The 21,577-nt window shown below is 41.5% G+C and overlaps 1 protein-coding gene across 1 annotated transcript; it reads left to right on the forward strand.

The window, feature by feature from the left end:
* The first annotated feature begins 11,265 nt into the window (after nucleotides 1–11,265).
* Nucleotides 11,266–20,386, forward strand: bpnt1 (bisphosphate nucleotidase 1). Its single transcript, XM_038968317.1, has 9 exons — nucleotides 11,266–11,367; nucleotides 12,192–12,313; nucleotides 12,423–12,527; nucleotides 12,662–12,769; nucleotides 12,899–12,947; nucleotides 15,358–15,449; nucleotides 15,640–15,840; nucleotides 19,962–20,067; nucleotides 20,171–20,386. The coding sequence occupies exons 2-9, from the start codon at nucleotides 12,194–12,196 to the stop codon at nucleotides 20,317–20,319; spliced, it is 930 nt and encodes a 309-aa protein (XP_038824245.1). The 5' UTR covers nucleotides 11,266–11,367; nucleotides 12,192–12,193; the 3' UTR covers nucleotides 20,320–20,386.
* The last annotated feature ends 1,191 nt before the right edge of the window (nucleotides 20,387–21,577 follow it).

Consider the following 21,577-nt stretch of genomic DNA (forward strand, 5'->3'; position numbering starts at 1 on the left):
GAGCTTGAGCCTTGGCCAGCTCAGCATTGGCTATAGTCAGTCTGTCTTCTTGCATAACCAAGTTAGCCTGTCCACACTCTAACCAGGCTAACCAGGCTGGAGAGAGGAAATGCTGTTCACAATGGTTATCTAATATCAGTTCACACACACATGCACATGTACACATAGACAAATAGTGTTACGATACTACTTTATGGAGGCTAACATCATTCAGCGCCTGTTCCCCGTACCTTGAATGGCAGCACTTCCTTGTTGATGCCAAAGAAGGTAGTCATATCGGCGGTCCAGGAGAGCGGGCCAGCCACGATGTTTACGCACTACACGCTTCAGCACTCAGCGGTGAGCTTGTGTGGCCTACCACTTTCCAGCTGAGTCGTTGTTGCTCCTAGCCTTTCCACTTTACAATAACAGCACTTACAGTTGACCGGGCAGCTCTACCAGGGCAGAAATTTGACAAAATGACTTGTTGGAAAGGTTGCATCCTATGACGGTGCCATGTTGAAAGTCACTGAGCTCTTCAGTAAGGCCATTCTACTGCCAATGTTTGTCTATGGAGATTGCATGGCTGTGTCAGCAATGAGTGTGGCTGAAATAGCCGAATCCACTAATTTGAAGGGGTGTCTACTTTCGACTTTCCCACGATTTACCTGTGGATTCCAGAGAAACCCCCCAGTCTGGACCGGAACACAGAGTTGTTGTTCCAGCGCCCCGCCACCAGATGAGGCAGGCATGTGGGGAGGGGGGAAGAGGGACTCCATGATGCCATTGCCAATGGAGAAGGTCACGACCTAGATTGTGGTGAGAGTGGAGGATGAGCTGAGAGAGGAGAGGAGAGGAAAGAATGAGAGGAGAGCTGAATGAGCAGTGTTGTATTCCTGGGTGATATTATTTTGGGAGTGGGACAGAGCTTGGACAGTGTTTTTACTCATGCTTTTAAAAAATGTATTGTCTGCTTTTTTCATCTCTGGATTTCTGTACATGTTGTTTTTTTAATCGTCAATATCCTTCCCCCTTGACAACATATAGCAGATTGATGCACTGATGTTACCTGCATGGTTAGACGACAGGCAGACTAGATTAGACAGGTAAAATGTGTATGTGGTATATTGTGGAATAATTTCTGTACAGCAGATATTGTAGCTAATACCTCACGAGAGATGGACTTACATGCGGAGCCATTCCTCGAAAAACTAAGAATAGGTCTCAGTTAACCCACAGTTTTATTCCTTGATGTTTAACTTCTCTAGGATAGGGGGCAGCATTTTCACATTTGGATGAAAAGCATACCCAAATTCAACTGCGAGCTACTCATCCCCAGAAGATAAGATATGCATATTATTAGTATATTTGGATAGAAAACACTCTGAAGTTTCTAAAACTGTTTGAATCATGTCTGTGAGTATAACAGAACTTAGTTAGCAGGCGAAACCCCGAGGACAAACCATTCAGATTCTTTTTTGTTGAGGTCACTCTCTTTTCAATGGATTTTCATTGGGAATACAGATTTCTAATTTACCTTCTTGCAGCTCCTACCGCTTCCACTGGATGTCAACAGTCTTTAGAAATTGGTTGAGGGTTTTTCCTTTGTGTAATGAAGAAGTACGGCCATCTTGAACGAGGGTCACTCGAAGTGTCCTGTTTGTTAGAGGCGCATGACCAGAAAGCTAGCTACAGTTTGTTTAATCCTGTATTGAACACAGATCATCCCGTCTTCAATTTTATCGATTATTTACGCTAAAAAATACCTAAAGTTGTATTACAAAAGTAGTTTGAAATGTTTTGGCAAAGTTTACAGGTAACTTTTGAGATATTTTGTAGTCACGTTTCACAAGTTGGAACCGGTGGTTTTCTGGATCAAACGCGCCAAATAAATGGACATTTTGGATATATATTGACGGAATTAATCAAATAAAAGGACCATTTGTGATGTTTATGGGACATATTGGAGTGCCAACAACAGAAGCTCGTCAAAGGTAAGGCATGAATTATATTTTTATTTCTGCGTTTTGTGTCACGCCTGCAGGGATGAAATATGCTTCTCTCTCTTTGTTTACTATGGTGCTAACTCAGATAATAGCGTCGTTTGCTTTCGCCGAAAAGCCTATTTGAATTCTGACATGTTGGCTGGATTCACAACCAGTGTAGCTTTAATTTGGTATCTTTCATGTGTGATTTAATGAAAGTTTGATTTTTATAGTAATTTATTTGAATTTGGTGCTCTGCATTTTCTCTGGCTTTTGGCCAAGTGAGACAGTAACGTCCCGCCTAAACTCTGATTTTTGGATATAAATATGAACTTTACCGAACAAAACATACATGTATTGTGTAACATGAAGCCCTATGAGTGTCATCTGATGAAGATCATCAAAGGTTAGTGATTCATTTTATCTCTATTTCTGCTTTTTGTTACTCCTCTCTTTGGCTGGAAAAATGGCTGTGTTTTTCTGTGGCTATGTACTGACCTAACATAATCGCAAGGTGTGCTTTCGCCGTAAATCCTTTTTGAAATCAGACATGTTGGCTGGTGTCTTTCATGTGTGATTTCATGAAAGTTAGATTTTTATAGTAATTTATTTGAATTTGGCGCTCTGCATTTTTACTGGCTTTTGGCCAAGTGGGACGTTAGCGTCAAGTCTAGGTCCAAAAGGCTTCTTAACAGCTTCTACCCCCAAGCCATAAGACTGCCGAACAGCTAATCAAATGGGTACCCAGACTATTTGCATTGACCCCCCATTTTTAAAGATGCTGCTACTCGCTGTTTATTATCTATTATTTATGCATAGTCACTTTACCCCTACCTACATGTACATATTACCTCTATTACCTCGACTAACCTGTACCCGCGCACATTGACTCGGTACTGGTGCCCCCTATATATAGCCTCGTTATTGTTATTTTATTGTTGCTTTTATTTTTTACTTTCGTTTATTTAGTAAATATTTTTCTTAACTCTTATTTTTCTTAAACTGCATTTCACAGTAAGGTCTACACCTGTTGTATTCGGCGCATGTGACAAATAAAATTTGATTTGATTTTATAAAGACCTTTTTGGAGGAGAGTTTCAGACTGGCTTTGAACTGGTCAAAACGTAATTAATTTAAGTTATTTACACCATGGAAGATGTAATTAGCTCAGAGCTCTTCCTTAAGATCGGGGAATGTATGTGTGCGAATACAAAGCCAAATGTGGATATGTTTTTCACCATGTATAAACAAAAAACTAACATTCCCATTTGCATCACCCTTCCATGGATATTTTCTTCACTCATATTGGGGTTGTATTTTCAAGTCATTGTATATGTACAGAGAGAATTTAAATTAAAGAATGTAAATAATAATCCTTTCGTCTCACTTCCTCATTACACCTGTCACTCTCGCTCTCACCATAAGGTCACGTTAAATTGTTGATACTTTTCATAACCTATTGCACATACAAAAGTGGGATTTTATGTTATTCACTCATTTTTAAAATGTTTTTGCACCACCCTATTTTTGCGATTAGTATGTACAAGAAACTGCTTGACCTGGCTCTTCAGTAAGGCCATTCTACTGCCAATGTTTGTCTATGGAGATTCCATGGCTGTGTGCTCGATTTTATACACCTGTCAGCAATGGGTGAGGCTGAAATAGCCAAATCCACTAATTTCAAGGGGTTTCCACATACTTTTGTATATACAGTGCATTCGGAAATTATTCAGACCCCTTGACTTTTTCCAATTTTTTTTATGAAACAGACTTATTCTAAAATAGATTTTTTTAAATTCCCATCATCGATCTACACACGATACCCCATAATGACAAAGCGAAAACAGGTTTTTAGACATTTTTGCAAATTCAATAAAATTCAAAAATGTAAAAATTACTTTTCCATAAGTATTCAGACCTTTTACTCAGAATTTTGTTGAATCACCTTTGGCAGCGATTACAGCCTTGAGTATTCTTGGGTATGACGCTACAAGTTTGGCACACCTGTATTTGGGGAGTTTCTCCCATTCTTCTCTGCAGATCCTCTCAAACTGTCAGGTTGGATGGAGAGCGTCACTTCACAGACATCTTCAGGTCTCTCCAGAGAGGTTTGATTGGGTTCAAGTGCGGGCTCTGGTTGGGCCACTCAAGGACATTCAGAGACTTGTCGCATGCCACTCCTGTGTTGTCTTGGCTGTGTGTGTAACGGATGTGAAATGGCTAGCTAGTTAGCGGGTACGCGCTAGTAGCGTTCCAATCAGTTACGTCACTTGCTCTGAAACCTATTAGTAGTGTTGCCCCTTGCTCTGCAAGGGCCGTGGCTTTTGTGGAGCGATGGGTAACGACGCTTCGTGGGTGTCAGTTGTTGATGTATGCAGAGGGTCCCTGGTTCGCGTCCGTGTCGGGGCGAGGGGACGGTTTAAAGTTATACTGTTACATGTGCTTAAGGTTGTTGTCCTGTTGGATGGTGAACCTTCGTCCCAGTCTGAGGTCCTGAGTGCTCTGAACAGGTTTTCATCAAGGATTTCTCTGTACTTTGCTCCATTCATCTTTCCCTCGATCCTGACTAGTGTCCCAGTTCCTGCCGCTTAAAAACATCCCCACAGCATGATAATGCCACCACCATGCTTCACCATAGGGATGGTGTCAGGTTTCCTCCAGACATGACGCTTGGCATTCAGTACAAAGAGTTCAATCTTGGTTTCATCAGACCAGAGAATCTTGTTTTTCATGGGGCTGAGAGTCTTTAGGTGCCTTATGGCAAACTCCAAGTGGGCTGTCGTGTTCCTTTTACTGAGGAGTGGATTACATCTAGACGTTCTCCCATCGCCACAGAGGAACTCTGGAGCTCTGTTAGAGTGACCATTGGGTTTTTGGTCACCTCCCTGACCAAGGCCCTTCTCCCCCAGTTAAGTTTGGCCGGGCTCCAAAACCCACCGCTTTGTCATTATTGGTAATTGTGTGTAGATTTATGAGGATAAAAAAAAAGATTTTAGAATAAGGCTGTAACCTAACAACATTTGGAAAAAGTAAAGAGGTCCGAATACTTTCCGAATGCACTGTATAGTGTATCTCTGTGCATTCAAATTGCCATCGATAAAATGCATGTGGTCACGTCTGGAGGAAACCAGGCACCTCTCATCACCTGGCCAATACCATCCCTACAGTGAAATGTGTATCTAATGATTGTTATTAAAATACCTGCATGCCTCCATGTGGGTTCAATCCCTTTTGTGGGGAAATGAGGCCAAGTGGCATTCACAAGAGGTGAATGGCCATACCTCTCCTCACTCTCCCTACACCATGCAGTTCTCTAGGTAACATACAGTACATGACACCGCTCAGTGAACCACAAGATATCCTGTCCTTTTATCAATGTGGTCTAAATACACTTATAAAGTCACAGATATAGGCTATATTCTATTTGAACATATTCTTACTTAAAGTAAATGATCTGGTAAGCCTTCATTTATTATTTTCTTTACAGATCTATTTTGTCACTATACCTGTCAAATTACAAAATAATATTGTACTTGATATCCTATAGAGAAATTGTAATGTTCATAATGACATTCACCTTTTTTTCAATAGACTGCCAGGGCGACAAATGGAACCTCCGGTAATTCTCGCTCTCATTTCTTGGCCGGAACTAGGGTTTCTTAGAGATAGAGGTAAATATAATTAAGAAACATAATTAAGAATCATCATGAACACAGTCTGAATGGTTCGACAGCCATTACGGCTGTAGAACACGAACAATTATGGAACACTGGAGCTAAGGTTTTGCCACCGATTGGATGCTGGAAGACATCGGCCACAAGCTTGACCCAAGACAGCTTGGATGCAAAAAGGGTCGACGACAGATGTCTTGGTCAGCCTCCGAGACATGATATACAATCCACTGATGCAAGGAAGACCATTATACTGTATATGCACCATAATAACAGCAGATTTTGGCAAATCCGTCAACAAAGTTGACCTTACAATGGTACTAAAGTTCCTGATTCAACTAGGAGTCAGAGTCCCTTATCCCCTGACTCTGTAGCTTTATCTCCAAAAGGAAGCAGAGGATGAGGTACTTAGGCACCCTTTCACCATGGCAACATCTGACCTGTGGAGTGACTCAAGGTTAACTTCGGCAGCGCACTTCAGAAGTTCGATCACATGTGGAAATACATTTTTTGCCCATGATCTCCTCCAGTCTAACAGGAACTTCCTACCACAACCAATCATCGCAACCTCTAGAAGAAGAAAAATGGCACTCACACAAACTCAGACCTGTCACAGCAAGAACTGAATGATCTCAAAGATCATCCATCCCCTACATGACTCAATTATTGAACGGCAACTCATAACAACATCCACAACAATAGTAAACGTAAGTTGCATGTATGTTACTTTTGTTTTATTACATTTTTATCATGCAATTCAGAGTTCAATTATATTCTGCCATGTGAATGAATTAAATGAATTTGAACTTGTAATATTGAATGAAAAATAAGTATCTGTTAGTCATGTCTAACAGATATGTCACTGTGTAATTTTTGCCATGAATTTGCCACGAGCCACAGCATCCCGATAAGTTTAGATTGCTTGTCATCCTCACACCGTATGTGGCTGACTGCTATCACAGTATGACAGGGTCAACAACGTTAGGAGAATGGACTTCATCTTCTCTCAATGTATTCACAGCTATCATACACAGAAGGAAGGGATAGAAGGAAGGAAGGCTCGAGTGGAAACAATATCAGCCAGTGTGAATGATACTTTCAGGCCATATTGTGCAGTGTGCTTTGAATTTGAAGTGGAGATCTAATTGCATAGTGTGAGATGCTGCCACCATTTCAGATTGGTGGAATTGTGTTTAACCCACATGTTTCTCGCCATGACCCTCCTCTCCATGTGCATCCTATCTCCTTGGCTCCTGAACTAAAGCTAGAGAACATAGAGAGAGAACTAGAGAACATAGAAAGAACTAGAGAACATAGAGAGAACTAGAGAACATAGAGAGAACATACATAGAGAGCTAGAGAACAAAGAGAGAGAACTAGAGAATGTTATGTTATTTAACCTTTCTTTAACTAGGCAAGTCAGGAACAAATTCTTATTTACAATGACGGCCTACCAAAAGGCAAAAGGCCTCCAGCGGGGACAGGGGCTGGGATTTTAAATTAAAATATAGGACAAAACACACATCACGACAAGAGATACAACACTACATAAAGAGAAAGAGGAGGAAGGGAAGCGCTACTAAGGTACACAATAGTACATTTTGGTAGATAGAAGGTGCTCTTTGGTAAAAGGGGTAAATTGGTCATCAAAAAGAAAGGAGGACCAAGGCACTCTTCATATAATTAATTACAATTCCTTTATTAGTATGGCATGTTCAATAGAAACAAAGTTTTAAAAACAGACGCGTTTCGGCTGCATGGCCTTCGTCAGGGAGTACAAAAAAAAAAGGAATACAATGTCCTCTTTTAAACAGATTTAATACATAAAGAGAGACCTAAGTGTAACGGCTCTCGTTGGTGGTAGGAAGAGTAGACCAAGCGCGGCGTGGAAAGTGTTCATGATTCTTTTATTAAAAAAACACTCAAACAAAATAACAAAAGCGAAAACGCACAGTTCTGTCAGGCTAAGACACTAAACAGAAAACTGGAGACACAGTGTGCATCTCCGCATAACACGGTGCCTGACCAGTCACACTCTCCCCACGGTAAGCACGGGGAGTTGGCTCAGGTCTAAACCCTTACTCCGCCAATCTCCCCGTGTGCCCCCCCCAAAAAACATTTTTGGGGAGCTGTCTCTCGGGCTTCCGTTGTTGACCTAACTCCTCGTATCGTCGCCGTTCCGCTCTCGCTGCCTCCATCTGCTCCCTTGGACGGTGATACTCTCAGACCCGCGTCCAGGGTCCTTCTCCATTCAGGATTTCCTCCCATGTCCACTCCTCCTGGCCAAGCTGCTTGGTCCGTTTTTGGTGGGATCTTCTGTAACGGCTCTCGTTGGTGGTAGGAAGAGTAGACCAAAGCGCGGCGTGGAAAGTGTTCATGATTATTTTATTCAAAAAACACTCAAACAAAGTAACAAAAGCGAAAACGCACAGTTCTGTCAGGCTAAGACACTAAACCGAAAACAAGATCCCACAACCTAATGGTGGGAAAAAGGGCTGCCTAAGTATGATCCCCAATCAGAGACAACGATAGACAGCTGCCTCTGATTGGGAACCACACTGGCCAAAAAACAAAGAAACAGAAGACATAGAATTTCCCACCCGAGTCACACCCTGATCTAACCAAACATAGAGAATAATCAGGATCTCTAAGGTCAGGGCGTGACACTAAGACAACAACACAGTGTGGCAGCAACACATGACAAGCCAAGGTAACTTATGATCTGCCCTTGCCAGTACTAAGTGGTCACCATCCAACCCTGCCTATAATAAGTAGCCTTAGTCTACTTTCCATATCTGCTCTTATACCTGTAGCTATGTTGTAGAGTAATTATATAGCATACGTACCTGCAACAGGACATTAGACACTATTCAACCATGTAGAGCTGTGGGGTAATCAGTGGGATCATGCCCAACACTTACAAACCCTCCAGTGTATTAGTCCAAATAGTGTTAGCTGGGACAGAAGCCTGCACACCCTGTAGCTCTCCAGGAAAAGGGTTGATGACCAATGCCCTACATGACGTGACAGGTCAGGAATGCCTACTAACCCTAATATAGGTAGGCCTACTATACTTAATAGCACAGATAGTGCCAGTGTTGATCTGGGTCTGGACTCAGAGCCCAGGGTCTTGGTCCATTGGCACTAATCCCTGAAACACAAATAAACCTGTAGCCCTTAGAAACTTGTTGTGTTGATCTGGAAGTATTGTATGCAATATGCTGGTAGCTCCATCTTGACCTCTGATAGGCCAGGTTGGATTAAGGAAATGTCCTGTTGTTTGTACTTTACATTGGTACAGTATTGGTACACACTTTTTAATATATATTTTTTATAGCTAGCTGGGTCTCAAAGTGAGCTTACTGGAGCTCTGATCTTGACTTGCAAGACACTGCTTATCTCTGCAATATAGTTAAAGGCAGGTAGCAAGGTATACATGCTGGTAAATGTAATATAAAACCACTTCTAACACAATTTGCCTGAAGCAATCAGGATGGAGAGCACCACAGATCTCCCCAGAGGGAGCTTCAATAGATTTATTTTTTCTTTCCCCTAATTGTCATCTGACCCTTTTTGTTGAAGATTAACACCCTAAATATTCATCACCCATCTAGCAATCGAGCCATATTGGAATACTTGCGGTGACAGCCGGTTAAATTGTGTCCCTTGACAAGGCAAGAACAAAATGTATGTCAGGAGAAATGCAGTATTATCATAAGGAGAGTTATACTTGGAATACTGAGGAGGAATGGAGGGAAAAAGAGAGGGAGGAAAAGGGTGAGGTTGAGTCGGTTTTAAATGGCGGGAAAAAGGGAGACGGTTATCTTCAAGAAGAATGGTAGAAAGTGTAAGCAGAGTGAGTTGAAGACGTGAATGAGGGCGAAGTATCGGAGGTGGTAGGTATGGTTCTCAGGCTTTACACCGAGGGTCAGGATAAAGATGAGTCTGTGACAGTAGGAGTGAAGTTTTTGGCTGATCCATTTGAGGGTAACCAGAAGTGGTCTTGTGATAATTATATGTGTTTCTGCTGGTCAGAGGGAGCAAGAGATGTGAATGGTTTTACTCTCAAAAAAAGGGCGCCATTGAAAGGAGTGATTACTGGGGTAACGGTAAATGTGAAAGCTGACCAACTGAAGGGAATATTCCCGGTGTTTGTGGTGCTCGTTGTTTGGTGCAACGCAGACAGGGTGGCGTGAGTGGAAAAACAGAAGAGTCATTGTCTGTTCTTTTGAGTTTTGATGTTGAGTCTTTGCCCGACAAAGTGATGTTAGGGTATATAAGTTATCCTGTACAAGTTTTTGTGCCGACTACAATATGTTGTTACAGGTGTCAAGCTTATGGGCATGTGGAGGCAGTGCGTAGGAGGGTTCCTAGGTGTGAGAAGTGTGCAGAAGGGCATAAGACAAAGGAATGTGTAGCATTGGGGAAAGTAGTGGTATGTGTTAATTGTAGGGGTGCCCATGGTGCGAAAGAGGCAGGTTGAGGTTTCCAGGGTGAAAGAGATTCGCGTCAGTTCAAATCTGGCATCAGGACAAAATGTGATTCATAGTCACCGAATATATTTTAAGTATTTTAATTAAACTCAAACGATAAATGGTAAATGCAATTTTCGTATATACGGGTTCGCTGTATCACCGCGCAGGGTTAACAGGGAACTGTGGAATGTACTCAAATAGTAGTTTTTATACTATGACAATTTTATTCTCAACTTGTCCATTTGGCCTATCATAGTAGAGGTTTAGCATGGTTAATACTCTTGCTCCTCCTTTGTGGGCCCCCGAACTTGTCCAAGCCCCTTGGCGTTTTCCTTCTCCACATCTGGTTGTTGGGTAGAGCAGCTCCATCCTGTGTCCCCCTCGATTCTTCACTGAAACAGTTCCTAATATGGTATTGTCCAGTATTCTAAACTCCTGGTTGGTCTAGAGAGATGCACCCCTCCCCTCTCCAGACTGTCCACAGCTTTTATGGCCTGTGGTGGTCAGTCCTTACACACCTACACACACACCCCCCTCTGTATTGTGTGTGTGTGTGCAACAAAACAACATTCACCTTCAACCAATATGCTAACAGCCTATAGTGCATAAACATAAATCCTAACAAGGGTTAGAGTAGTGCAGAAGTTGTCATATGCTGAGGCAGTGAAGAAAGTAGAGGACAATGGGTCAATGGGAGAGATCGTGAGAGGAATGGTGTGAGTAGTAGATATGTACCAGTACAGAGGGATAAACCAACAAGTGATATATGTTTCAGTAAGATTGGATTTTTGGCATTTATAGTAGTGGTTATCAACTGTACTGCAGGGATGGAACTTAAGTCTCAGAACATAGAGGTTGTGGTGGCAGCTGCAGAGAGGTATTTGGGTGTGCGAGACTTAACATCAGAAGAGTTACAGGGTGTGTTAAATGGTGGTGTCCCATCATTTGACTGTTGGCCTGAAGTAGGACTAAATAGATTTAAATAGTGGAGTATGGTATTTAGATGGTAGGGTATTTGTTGAATTTTTTATTTCTTTATTTTAGACATAAAAAATAAGCAAACTATAAGGAAGTTATACTCCAATCTAGTAGGTGGCGGTAATGCCACATTTAATGGATGCCAACCTGCCGTTGAACATCATCAAAGAAGAAGAAGCCATATTGGGTTTTCTCCCCGGTGACGTCCCTGCACCCAGAGTCGCGGTATACCTCACATTCATTGCAGTACAAGTGTCGAGCTGTTACTTCCGGAGATTAGTAAGAGACATTATATTCTTTCATTAAAAATGTGCTTACTAGCTAGATTACTGGTGTACTATAAATGTGTAGTGAAGATAGTGTTCTCAGTGCTGCTGAGTGAATGTTCATGTTGTTGTCTCAATTTAGATCGCTTTCCTAAATACTGTAGTTAGCTAACCAGCACTAAGTTACTAACGTTCCTGCAGTTGTGGCACTACAGTAGCTAGTAGTCTAATGCCGAGGAACTGTCAGAACTAGCCTAGGCAACCGATACAGTGCATGGACGCTAGATGTGCACTATCAACTACCTAGGCTAAGTCAGAACAGACTTATTTGCTTGAAAATATCACCAGGTTTCTGGTAGTAGTAAGCATTATAACACGCACACATACACAGCTATTAGTCACTTCGGTTACCCAGAAGTACAATTCTCGCGAATGTTGTCACGAGAGATTATAGTAAACCATAACGTTAGCTAGTAACCTTTGACCGTTGGGTTTAGAAGGGTAGAATCATGCGCATCTAATTCATTCCAATAGTTAAGCCAATTGTCCTCATGGCACATTGTTACTGCAACTACTTCATTTCGTGTGTGTCATTGAGATATGGTGTGTGTAGGACAGGTAGTATATTAGTGCCAAAGTGTGTTTTAGGCACAAAGCTATTTATTTTGCCAAAGTAATGGTGACAGCACAAATACTGCACTTTCCTCTACTACATGTCGAGGGTGTGTTGATTACATTGACTTGTTGACTGATGTGAGTGATACAATGAAGTCTTGAGGGTGCATGGTGGAAACTTTCTCCCTCAGCTTTACACTTTTGTGTTTCTCTTTCCATCAGCAATGTCTGGAAATCCAGCTGTGGTGATGCGTCTGGTAGCTTCGGCTTACGCTATGGCAGAGAAGGCTGGAGCCATTGTACGAAGGGTTCTTCAGAGCGGAGAGCTGGGCATCGTGGAAAAGGTTTGACTGACTGAACGGAGAGGGGGACAAAATGCTGGAGATTGATGGGCAGTGAAATGGAGCTTGATTGTTGTTTTATAAAGGATTTCTCTGTACTCAATGTACACAGACAGGTGCCAACGATCTACAGACACTGGCAGACCGGCTGGTCCAGCAGAGCATCTGTGCCTCCCTGTCTAAAAGCTTCCCCAAAATCACCATAATCGGAGAGGAGGTGGGTATATGAATGTACATTAATAGGATCTGTCCTAATGTTATTGACCAATAAACGTTGATCTGCAGATTAGAATACACAACACGTTTCACAACATCCTAGTCTGAACAGTGAACATCTCTCTTACACGTCAGGATCTGCCAGAGGAGGCAATCAAAGAGGACCTGATTGAGAGCGGTCAATCTGAAGACATCCTACAGAAGTCCTGTCCAGCAGAGTACAGTGCCCTGAAAGAAGAGGAGGTGAGAGAGACACTTTAGAGCTGAAACTGAAACCTACTGTCCTGATTTTGATTATTTTCTGGGTACTGACTGCTCATTCCAGCTATGTTTCTGTGTTTGAATGGCAGATTTTTTATTTTATTTTTTTAGCTGGTTGTGTGGGTCGACCCCCTTGATGGCACCAAAGAATACACTGAAGGTAAATGAACTTACTAGTGTTATTATTTTTGCCAGTCACTCTGTGATAAGAGTCACTGACTCGAAGCCACAAGAGGGTAGAACATATTTGACAAAAACCTCCCCGTTCTTTCTTTCATTCAGTCTTAACATTACCACATCTCCAACCTAATCATCAGTGCTGATTCCCTGTTTGCTTTCTGTCTCTCTCTCTCTCTCCTATCTTCATCCCATTTCTCTTCATCCCTGCTTAGCAGCAGCAAAGTGTTTCTACCTGCCAAATCAGATGCGTCACACGGGGTCGGACGCCCAGCTTCTTGGCACGGCTATCCGTATGGTGATAGAGGGAGGGCATTTGGACTGGGAGGGACAAGAGCAGAATAGGTGGAGAGGGAGGGTAAAGGAGAAATGCTTGGGCATCAAATCAAGTTTATTTTCAGCAGATGTCACAAAGTGCTTATACAGAAACCCAGCTTAAAACCCCAAAACAGCAAGGTGGCTAGGAAAAACTAGAAAGGCCCAGGAAGAAACCTAGAGAGGAACCAGGCTCTGAGGGGTGGCCATTCCTCTTCTGGATGCATTGTGTGGAGATTATAAGATTTCATGGCCATTAAGGCTAGATTGTTCTTCAAGATGTTCATATTTGACCGGCAGAGTCAAATAATAATCACAGTGGTTGTAGAGGGTGCAACAGGTCAGTACCTCAATAGTAAATGTCAGTTGGCTTTTCATAGCCGACCATTCAGAGGTCGCGACAGCAGGTGCGGTAGAGTCAAAAACACCAGGTCCGGGACAAGGTAGTACGTCCAGTGAACAGGTCAGGGTTCCGTAGCCGCAGGAAGAACAGTTGAAACCACAGCAACAAACTCGCCACAGACACCGTGGATGCCATGGAACCTCATGATGTGATAGCAGGAAATAAGGTGAAATATACAGGGATGGGAAGGTATAGGGGTGCATATGTATTAATATACAGTGCCTTCCGAAAGTTTTCACATCCCTTAACTTTCCACACGTTGTTACAGCCTGAATTTAAAATGGATTAATTTGAGATTTTTCTCACTGGCCTATACACAATACCCCATAATGACAAAGTGAAAACATGTTTTTAGAATTTTTAGCAAATTTGTTGAAAATGAAATGCAGAAAATCTCATATTAGTATTCACACCCCTGAGTAAATACTTTGTATTTTCAAGTAAAGTCAAAACTGTAACTCAAGCCATTCAGGAACATTCAGTGTTTTTTTCTTGGTAAGCAACTCCAGTGTAGATTTGGCCATGTGTTTTAGTTTATTGTCCTGCTGAAAGGATAATTCCTGGGATCAGTGTCTGGTGGAAAACAGACAACCAGGCTTTCCTCAGATTTTTTCCCCCTGTGCTTAGCTGAAGTCCGTTTATTTTTTTATCCTGGAAAAACACCCCTGTCCTTAACGATTACACGCATAATAATAAAATAAAAGCAGAGATTGAATATATTTTTGAGCATGGTGAAGTTATTAATTACACTTTAGATGATATCAATCAATACACCCAGTCACTACAAAGATACAGGCGTCCTTACTAACTGTTGCCGTGCGACCAGACTGTGGACAGCCAGGCGTCATCAGGCCAGGTAGTCCTGAGGAATGGTCCTAGGGCTTCTCTCTATCCCTTTTTTTCCTGTGTACCATTATACTACTTTTACCTCACTGATTTGTTTTTCATGCTGGAAAAATACACTGAACCAAAATATAAACGCAACATGTAAAGTGTTTGGTCCATGTTTCATGAGCTGAAATAAAAGCTCCCAGAAATGTTCCATATGCACACTAAAATGTGCAGTTTTGTCACAACACAATGCCACAAATGTCTCAAGTTTTGAGGGAGTGTGCAATTGGCATGCTGACTGCAGGAATGTTCACCAGAGCTGTTGCCAGAAAATGTCATGTTTATCTACCATAAGCCACCTCCAACGTCGTTTTAGAGAATTTGGCAGTACGTTCAACCTGCCTCACAAACACAGACCATGTGTAACCACGCCAGCCCAGGACCTCCACATCTGGCTTCTTCACCTGCGGGATCGTCTGAGGGGGAGTGCTGAGGAGTATTTCTGTCTGTAATAAAGCCCTTTTGTGGGGAAAAACTCACTCTGATTGGCTGGGCCTGGACCCCAGTGGGTTGACCTGGCTCCCAAGTGGGTGGTCCTATGCCCGCCAAGGCCCACCCATGGCTGCACCCCTGCCCAGTCATGTGAAATTCATAGATTAGGGCCAAATTAATGTATTTTGATTGATTTCCTTATATGAACTGTAACTCAGTAAAATCTTTGAAATTGTTGCATGTTGTTTTTAAAATATTTTTGTTCAGTGTAGTTATACAGTACAATGACAATACTTGTGTGAAGTCCACTGTTATTGTTCCCTTCAGCTAAAATGTTGTCATATGATGTCAGGGCTTCTTGATCATGTGACTGTTCTGATCGGCATTGCATATGGCGGGAAGGCCATTGCTGGGGTCATCAACCAGCCCTTCTTCAATTATCAGGTGACAACAAACAATTTTTTCTACCTTATACCCTCTCACCCTATCAGGGAATGACATATTCAGTAGGGAGGAAATGTTATGAAATGGGGAGATTTGTCCAAATAAGAACAGATTTTTCATTTTCTATAGTGTGCCCTACTGAACACTACTTTAGTCTGTGTGTATAATGACCTTTCTTCTGTATCTACAGCTGGGGACGGAGTCAGCAGACATGGGGAGAACTCTGTGGGGAATGCCCGGACTGGGCGCTTTCGGGTTCGAGCTACAAGAGGTCCCGGATGGCCGACGCATTGTCACCACAACCCGTTCCCACAGCAACAAACTCGTCACAGACACTGTGGATGCCATGGAACCTCATGATGTGATAAGAGTCGGCGGAGCAGGAAATAAGGTGAAATATACAGGGATGGGAAGGTTAGGGGTGCATATGTATTCAGAGAAAGTATTCACATCCCTTCACCTTCCACATGTTACAGCCTGAATTTCAAATGGATTAAATTGAGATTTTGTGTCACTGGCCTATACACAATACCCCCATAATGACAAAGTGAAAACATGTTTTTAGAATTTTTTTGCAAATTTGTTGAAAATGAAATGCAGAAAATCTTATTAGTATTCACACCCCTGAGTAAATACTTTGTAGAAGCACCTTGTTGATCATTGCTAGACAACAATTTGCAGGTCTTGCCGTAGATTTAAGTAAAGTCAACTTTAACTCGGCCACTCAGGAACATTGTTTTCTTGGAAAGCAACTTCCAGTGTAGATTTGGCCTTTTGTAGATTTGTCCTGCTGAAAGGAGAATTCTTCTCCCAGTGGCTGGTGGAAAACAGACTGAACCAGGCTTTCCTTTATGATTTTTCCCTGTGCTTAGCTGAATTCTGTTTAGTATTTTTATCCTGAAAGACTCCCCAGTCCATAACGATTACACGCATAATGATAAAATAAAAGCAGAGATTGAATATCTTCTTGAGCATGGTATTAATTACACTTTGGATGGTGTATCAATCAATACGCCCAGTCACTACAAAGATACAGGAGTCCTTCCTAACTCCGTTGCCAGAGGAAGGAAACCGCTCAGGGATTTCACCATGAGGCCAATGGTGACTTTAAAACAGTTGAGTTTAATGGCTGTGATTGGAGAAAACTGAGGATGGATCAACAACATTGTAGTTATTCCACAATACTAACCGAAATGACAGAGTGAAAAGAAGAAAGCCTGTACATATTACAAATATTCATCCTGTTTGCAATTAGGCACTAAAGCAATACTGCAAAAAAATGTGGCAAAGAAATTCACTTTATCCTGAATACAAAGTGTTATGCTTGGGGCAAATCCAACAACACATCACTGAGTACCACTCTCCATATTTTCAAGCATGGTCGTGGCTGCATCATGTTATAGGTATGCTTGTCATCGGCAAGGGAGTTTAGGGTAAAAATAAACAGAATAGAGCTAAGCACAGGCAAAATCTTAGAGGAAAACCTGGTTCTGTCTGCTTTCCAGCAGATACTTGGAAACATTCACCTTTCAGCAGGACAACCTAAAACACAAGGCCAAATGTACACTGGAGTTGCTTACCAAGACATTGAATTTTCCTGAGTGGCCTAGTTAGATTTTCAAGCTGATTTAAGTCAAAACTATGGCAAGACTTGAAAATTGCTATCTAGCAATGATCAACAACCAACTTGACAGAGCTTGACGTTTTAAAAGAATGCAAATATTGTACAATCCAGGTGAGCAAAGCTTAGACTTACCCAGAAAGACTCAGATGTAACTGTAGAATTGTGAAAATTCACTTCGTCTGAAGATGACAAATAATTATTTTAGGGGTCTATGACCCTACTATGATATTACATCTGACTTCATTATCATGTGAATGCTATAGCCCCATAATCATACCCAGTGGGTATAGCCAAGTTTGCAAGCCTTGCGTCACCACTTGGAATACTATAAGATGCACGTGTCTAGGTTTACCATTATGCAATTATTAAGAGGCTAAGGGACAAGGAGCTAATATCTTGCAATCAATGTCCTAGCATTAAATGATTGAGTTAACTCTGGCTCAAAAATGCAGTTCGAGAAAGCATACAGTACCAGTCAAAAGTTAACACATCTACTCGTCAAGGGTTTTTCTTTGTCTTCCCTATTATTCTACAATGTAGAAAATAGTAAAAATAAACTATGAAATAATGTAGTAACCAAAAAAGTGTTAAACAAATCAAAATGAGATTATTCAAAGTAGACAACTTTTGCACACTCTGCATTCTCTCAACCAGCTTCACCTGGAATGCTTTTCCAACAGTCTTGAAGGAGTTCCCACATATGAGCACTTGTTGGCTGCTTTTCCTTCACTCTGCAGTCCAACTCATCCCAAACCATCTCAATTGGGTTGAGGTCAGGTGATTGGAGGCCAGGTCATCTGATGCAGCACTCCATCGCTCTCCTTCTTGGTCAAATAGCCCTTACACAGCCTGGAGGTGTGTTGGGTCATTGTCCTGTTGCAAAACAAATAATAGTCCCACTTAGAACAAACCAGATGGGATGGCATATTGCTGCAGAATGCTGTGGTAGCCATGCTGGTTAAGTGTGCCTTGAATTCTAAATAAATCAGACTGTCACCAGCAAAGCACCCTCACACCACCTCCTACATGCTTCACGGTGGGAACTACACATGCGGAGATCATCCGTTCACCTACTCTGCGTCTCAAAGACACAGCGGTTGTAGCCAAAAAGCTCAAATTTGGACTAATCAGACCAAAGGACAGATATTTCCACCAGTCTGTCCTTTGCTTGTGTTTCTTGGCCACAGCAAGTCTCTTCTTATTATTGGTGTCCTTTAGTAGTGGTTTCTTTGCAGAAATTCAACCATGAAGGCCTGATTCACAAAGTCTCCTCTGAACAGTTGATGTTGAGAAATGTGTCTGTTACTTGAACTCTGTGAAGCATTTATTTGGGCTGCAATTTCTGAGGTGCAGTTAACTCTAATGAACTTATCCTCTGCAGCAGAGGGAACTCTGCGTCTTCCTTTTCTGTGGCGGTCCTCATGAGAGCCAGTTTCATCATAGAGCTTGATGGTTTTTGCGACTGCACTTGAAGAAACTTTCAAAGTTCTTGAAATGTTCCAGATTGACTGACCTTCATGTCTTTTAAAGTAACGGACTGTCGTTTCTCTTTGCTTATTTGAGCTGTTCTTGTCATAATATGGACTTGAAATGCATTCCACGTGACTACCTCATGAAGCTGGTTGAAAGAATGCCAAGAGCGTGCAAAGCTGTCAAGGCAAAGAAAGAGTGGCTACTTTGAAGAATCTCAAATATAAAATATTTTGATTTGTTTAACACATGATTCTAGATGTGTTATTTCATAGTTTTGATGTCTTCACTATTATTCTGCAATGTAGAAAAGTCAAATAATGAAAAACCCTGGAATGAGTAGGTGTGTCAACTTTTGACTGGTACTGTATATTGTGAATAAAATGTACTATTAGACATCTCATCAAATAATATTTAAAGGAAAATTACTCCAATGTGAAGACTACGGTTCGTATCTATTTAAAAGTGATCAGATTTGGACTTCGAGTGGCGCAGCAGTCTAGGGCACTGCTAGAGGCATCGTTTCAAAGCCGGGTTCGATCCCAGGCTGTGTCGGCTTGGCAGGGTCATACCAGAAATCTTCATGATAAAAAGAATGCAAAATATTCTGTTTTAACGGCATAGAAAATTCATCACTATGATATACAAACGTACATCAAGAGATCTACCCTGACCTAAGTTTAAGACAAGCTTTTATTCTTCTAAGAGCGATAAATCCCAGTATCTCCCATCGTCTAATTTAACATCAATTTGCAAGGCCCAAAACATAAGTCATAACTTCAGACACGTCCTCTAATCTAATTATCACACCTCAACACTGTATGATAAGAGCACATCGTTGTTGTTCCCCTTTGAACTTTCCGCTGTCCAACGAACAGAATAACAGTTTCTCTAACAAATCCACAGGACTTACAGTACAATGAAACATATCAAAATTCATAGCTCTTTATGAACTCTTGAATTCACATAGTAACATTAATTTTGTCAATTCAAATCTTCACCTCCTGGCTTCAGTGACCCTAGGACGTCTCTTCATCGAGATTACCACAGTAAAGGTGTGTTTGACCACTGTGGCCCACAGATGGTCAGTCATTCAAACAATGCCATACATCATGATTGAGTCATCACACTGGGCCTCGGTGCCAACTAGACATCTTCATCACTGGCCTTCATCATTCACTCTCTATTCAACTAGATAATAACTGCCAAAGGTGATTCTAACATGTATTGTGGTATTCAGTGGTGTGAATATTTATAAATGACATTTCATTTTCAATACATTTGCAGTGTTGTGTGTAGATGGGTGTTTTTGAATTCTGGCTGTAACACTTTGGAATAAGTCGAGGTATGAATACTTTCTGAATACACTAATTATACAATGTAGTCTTACTCCTCTGTTGCACCCTATCTTTGTGTAGATTATTCAGCTTGTGGAGGGGAAGGCTTCAGCCTATGTATTTGCCAGTCTAGGAACTAAAAAGTGGGACACATGTGCCCCTGAAGCCATCCTGCATGCAGTAGGAGGTAAGCAACAATCTTCCTCTATCTTACTGAAAGTACCTCCTAATTATGAGTAAGGACAGTAATGTTGCCTGCCATTTTTTCTCTTTTGTCTGTCCCTCTGCAGGTAAGCTGACAGACATGCATGGCAGTGCGTTGTGTTATGATGCTAACGTGAAGCACATGAACTCCGCTGGGGTGCTGGCCACTCTACGCAACCACCAGTATTATGCCAGCAGAGTGCCCCAGTCAGTCCTGCAGGCCCTCAAGCCCTGATTGATAAATTTACTGTACCACGTATTGTCCAAAAACAAATTAGTATAAAATGTTCTTTAATCATGAATCGTATTTGTTTATTTCTATAATAACCTGTGTAACATATTGCACATCAGTGTTAAAAACAACACTGCACTTTTATACTGTGTATAGATAATTGTTGACTAGGAAAATCAGGCCATGTTTGACAGTTTTGTTCCCAAATTTTTTTTACTAGACATTTCTACACATTTCTAAACATTAACAGCCCAGACTGATTCGGCCAGCAGCATACCCCCCTGCATCCCACTGTTGTGTTTGTCCCTTGATTGGAGACGTGTGCCGTCTTTTGGGTAGGATGTTAAACAGGTGTCCTGACTGTGGTCACTAAAGATCCCATGGCACTTATCGTAAGAGTAGAGGTGTTAAACTTCTTGCGGCTGAGATCCCGTTAACGGGATCGACTTAACAGCCAGTGAAAGTGCAGGGCGCCAAATTCAAACAGAAATCTCATAATTAAAATTCCTCAAACATACAAGTATTTGACACCATTTTAAAGCTACACTTGTTGTTAATCCCACCAGTGTCCGATTTCAAAAAATCTTTACGACGAAAGCACACCATCTGATTATGTTAGGTCAGCACCTAGTCACAGAAAAACACAGCCATTTTTCCAGCCAAAGAGGAGTCACAAAAAGCAGAAAGAGAAAATGAATCACTAACCTTTGATGATGACACTCATAGGACTTCATGTTACACAATACATGTATGTTTTGTTTGATAAAGTTCATATTTATATCCAAAAATCTTAGTTTACATTGGCGCGTTATGTTCAGTAATGTTTTGCCTCCAAAACATCCGGTGATTTTGCAGAGAGCCACATCAATTCACAGAAATACTCATAATAAACATTGATAAAAGATACAAGTGTTTTACATGGAACTTAATGCAACCGCTATGTCAGATTTTACGGAAAAAGCACACCATGCAATAATCTGAGTACGGCGCTCAGTCACAAAAACAAGCCATACAGGTACCCGCCATGTTGTGGAGTCAACAGAAGTCAGAAATAGAATTATAAATATTCACTTACCTTTGATCTTCATCAGAATACACTCCCAGGAATCCCAGTTCCACAATAAATGTTTGTTTTGTTCGATAACGTCCACCATTTGTCCAAATACCTCCTTTTTGTTCGCACGTTTAGTTCCGAAGGCCAAAGTCAAAAAAGTCCATTACAGTTCGTAGAAACATGTCAAACGATGTATAGAATCAATCT

This window comes from Salvelinus namaycush, chromosome 29 (assembly GCF_016432855.1).
Source record: "Salvelinus namaycush isolate Seneca chromosome 29, SaNama_1.0, whole genome shotgun sequence".
Classification (NCBI taxonomy): Eukaryota; Metazoa; Chordata; class Actinopteri; order Salmoniformes; family Salmonidae; genus Salvelinus; species Salvelinus namaycush.

What these genes read in the sequence shown, in the direction of transcription:
- bpnt1 (XM_038968317.1), top strand. Translation starts at nt 12,194, where the DNA reads ATGTCTGGAAATCCAGCTGTGGTGATGCGTCTGGTAGCTTCGGCTTAC. An exon ending in CACCAAAGAATACACTGAAG is followed by an intron (nt 12,948 to 15,357) that starts GTAAATGAACTT and finishes ATATGATGTCAG; the next exon opens with GGCTTCTTGATCATGTGACT. An exon ending in AGCCCTTCTTCAATTATCAG is followed by an intron (nt 15,450 to 15,639) that starts GTGACAACAAAC and finishes CTGTATCTACAG; the next exon opens with CTGGGGACGGAGTCAGCAGA.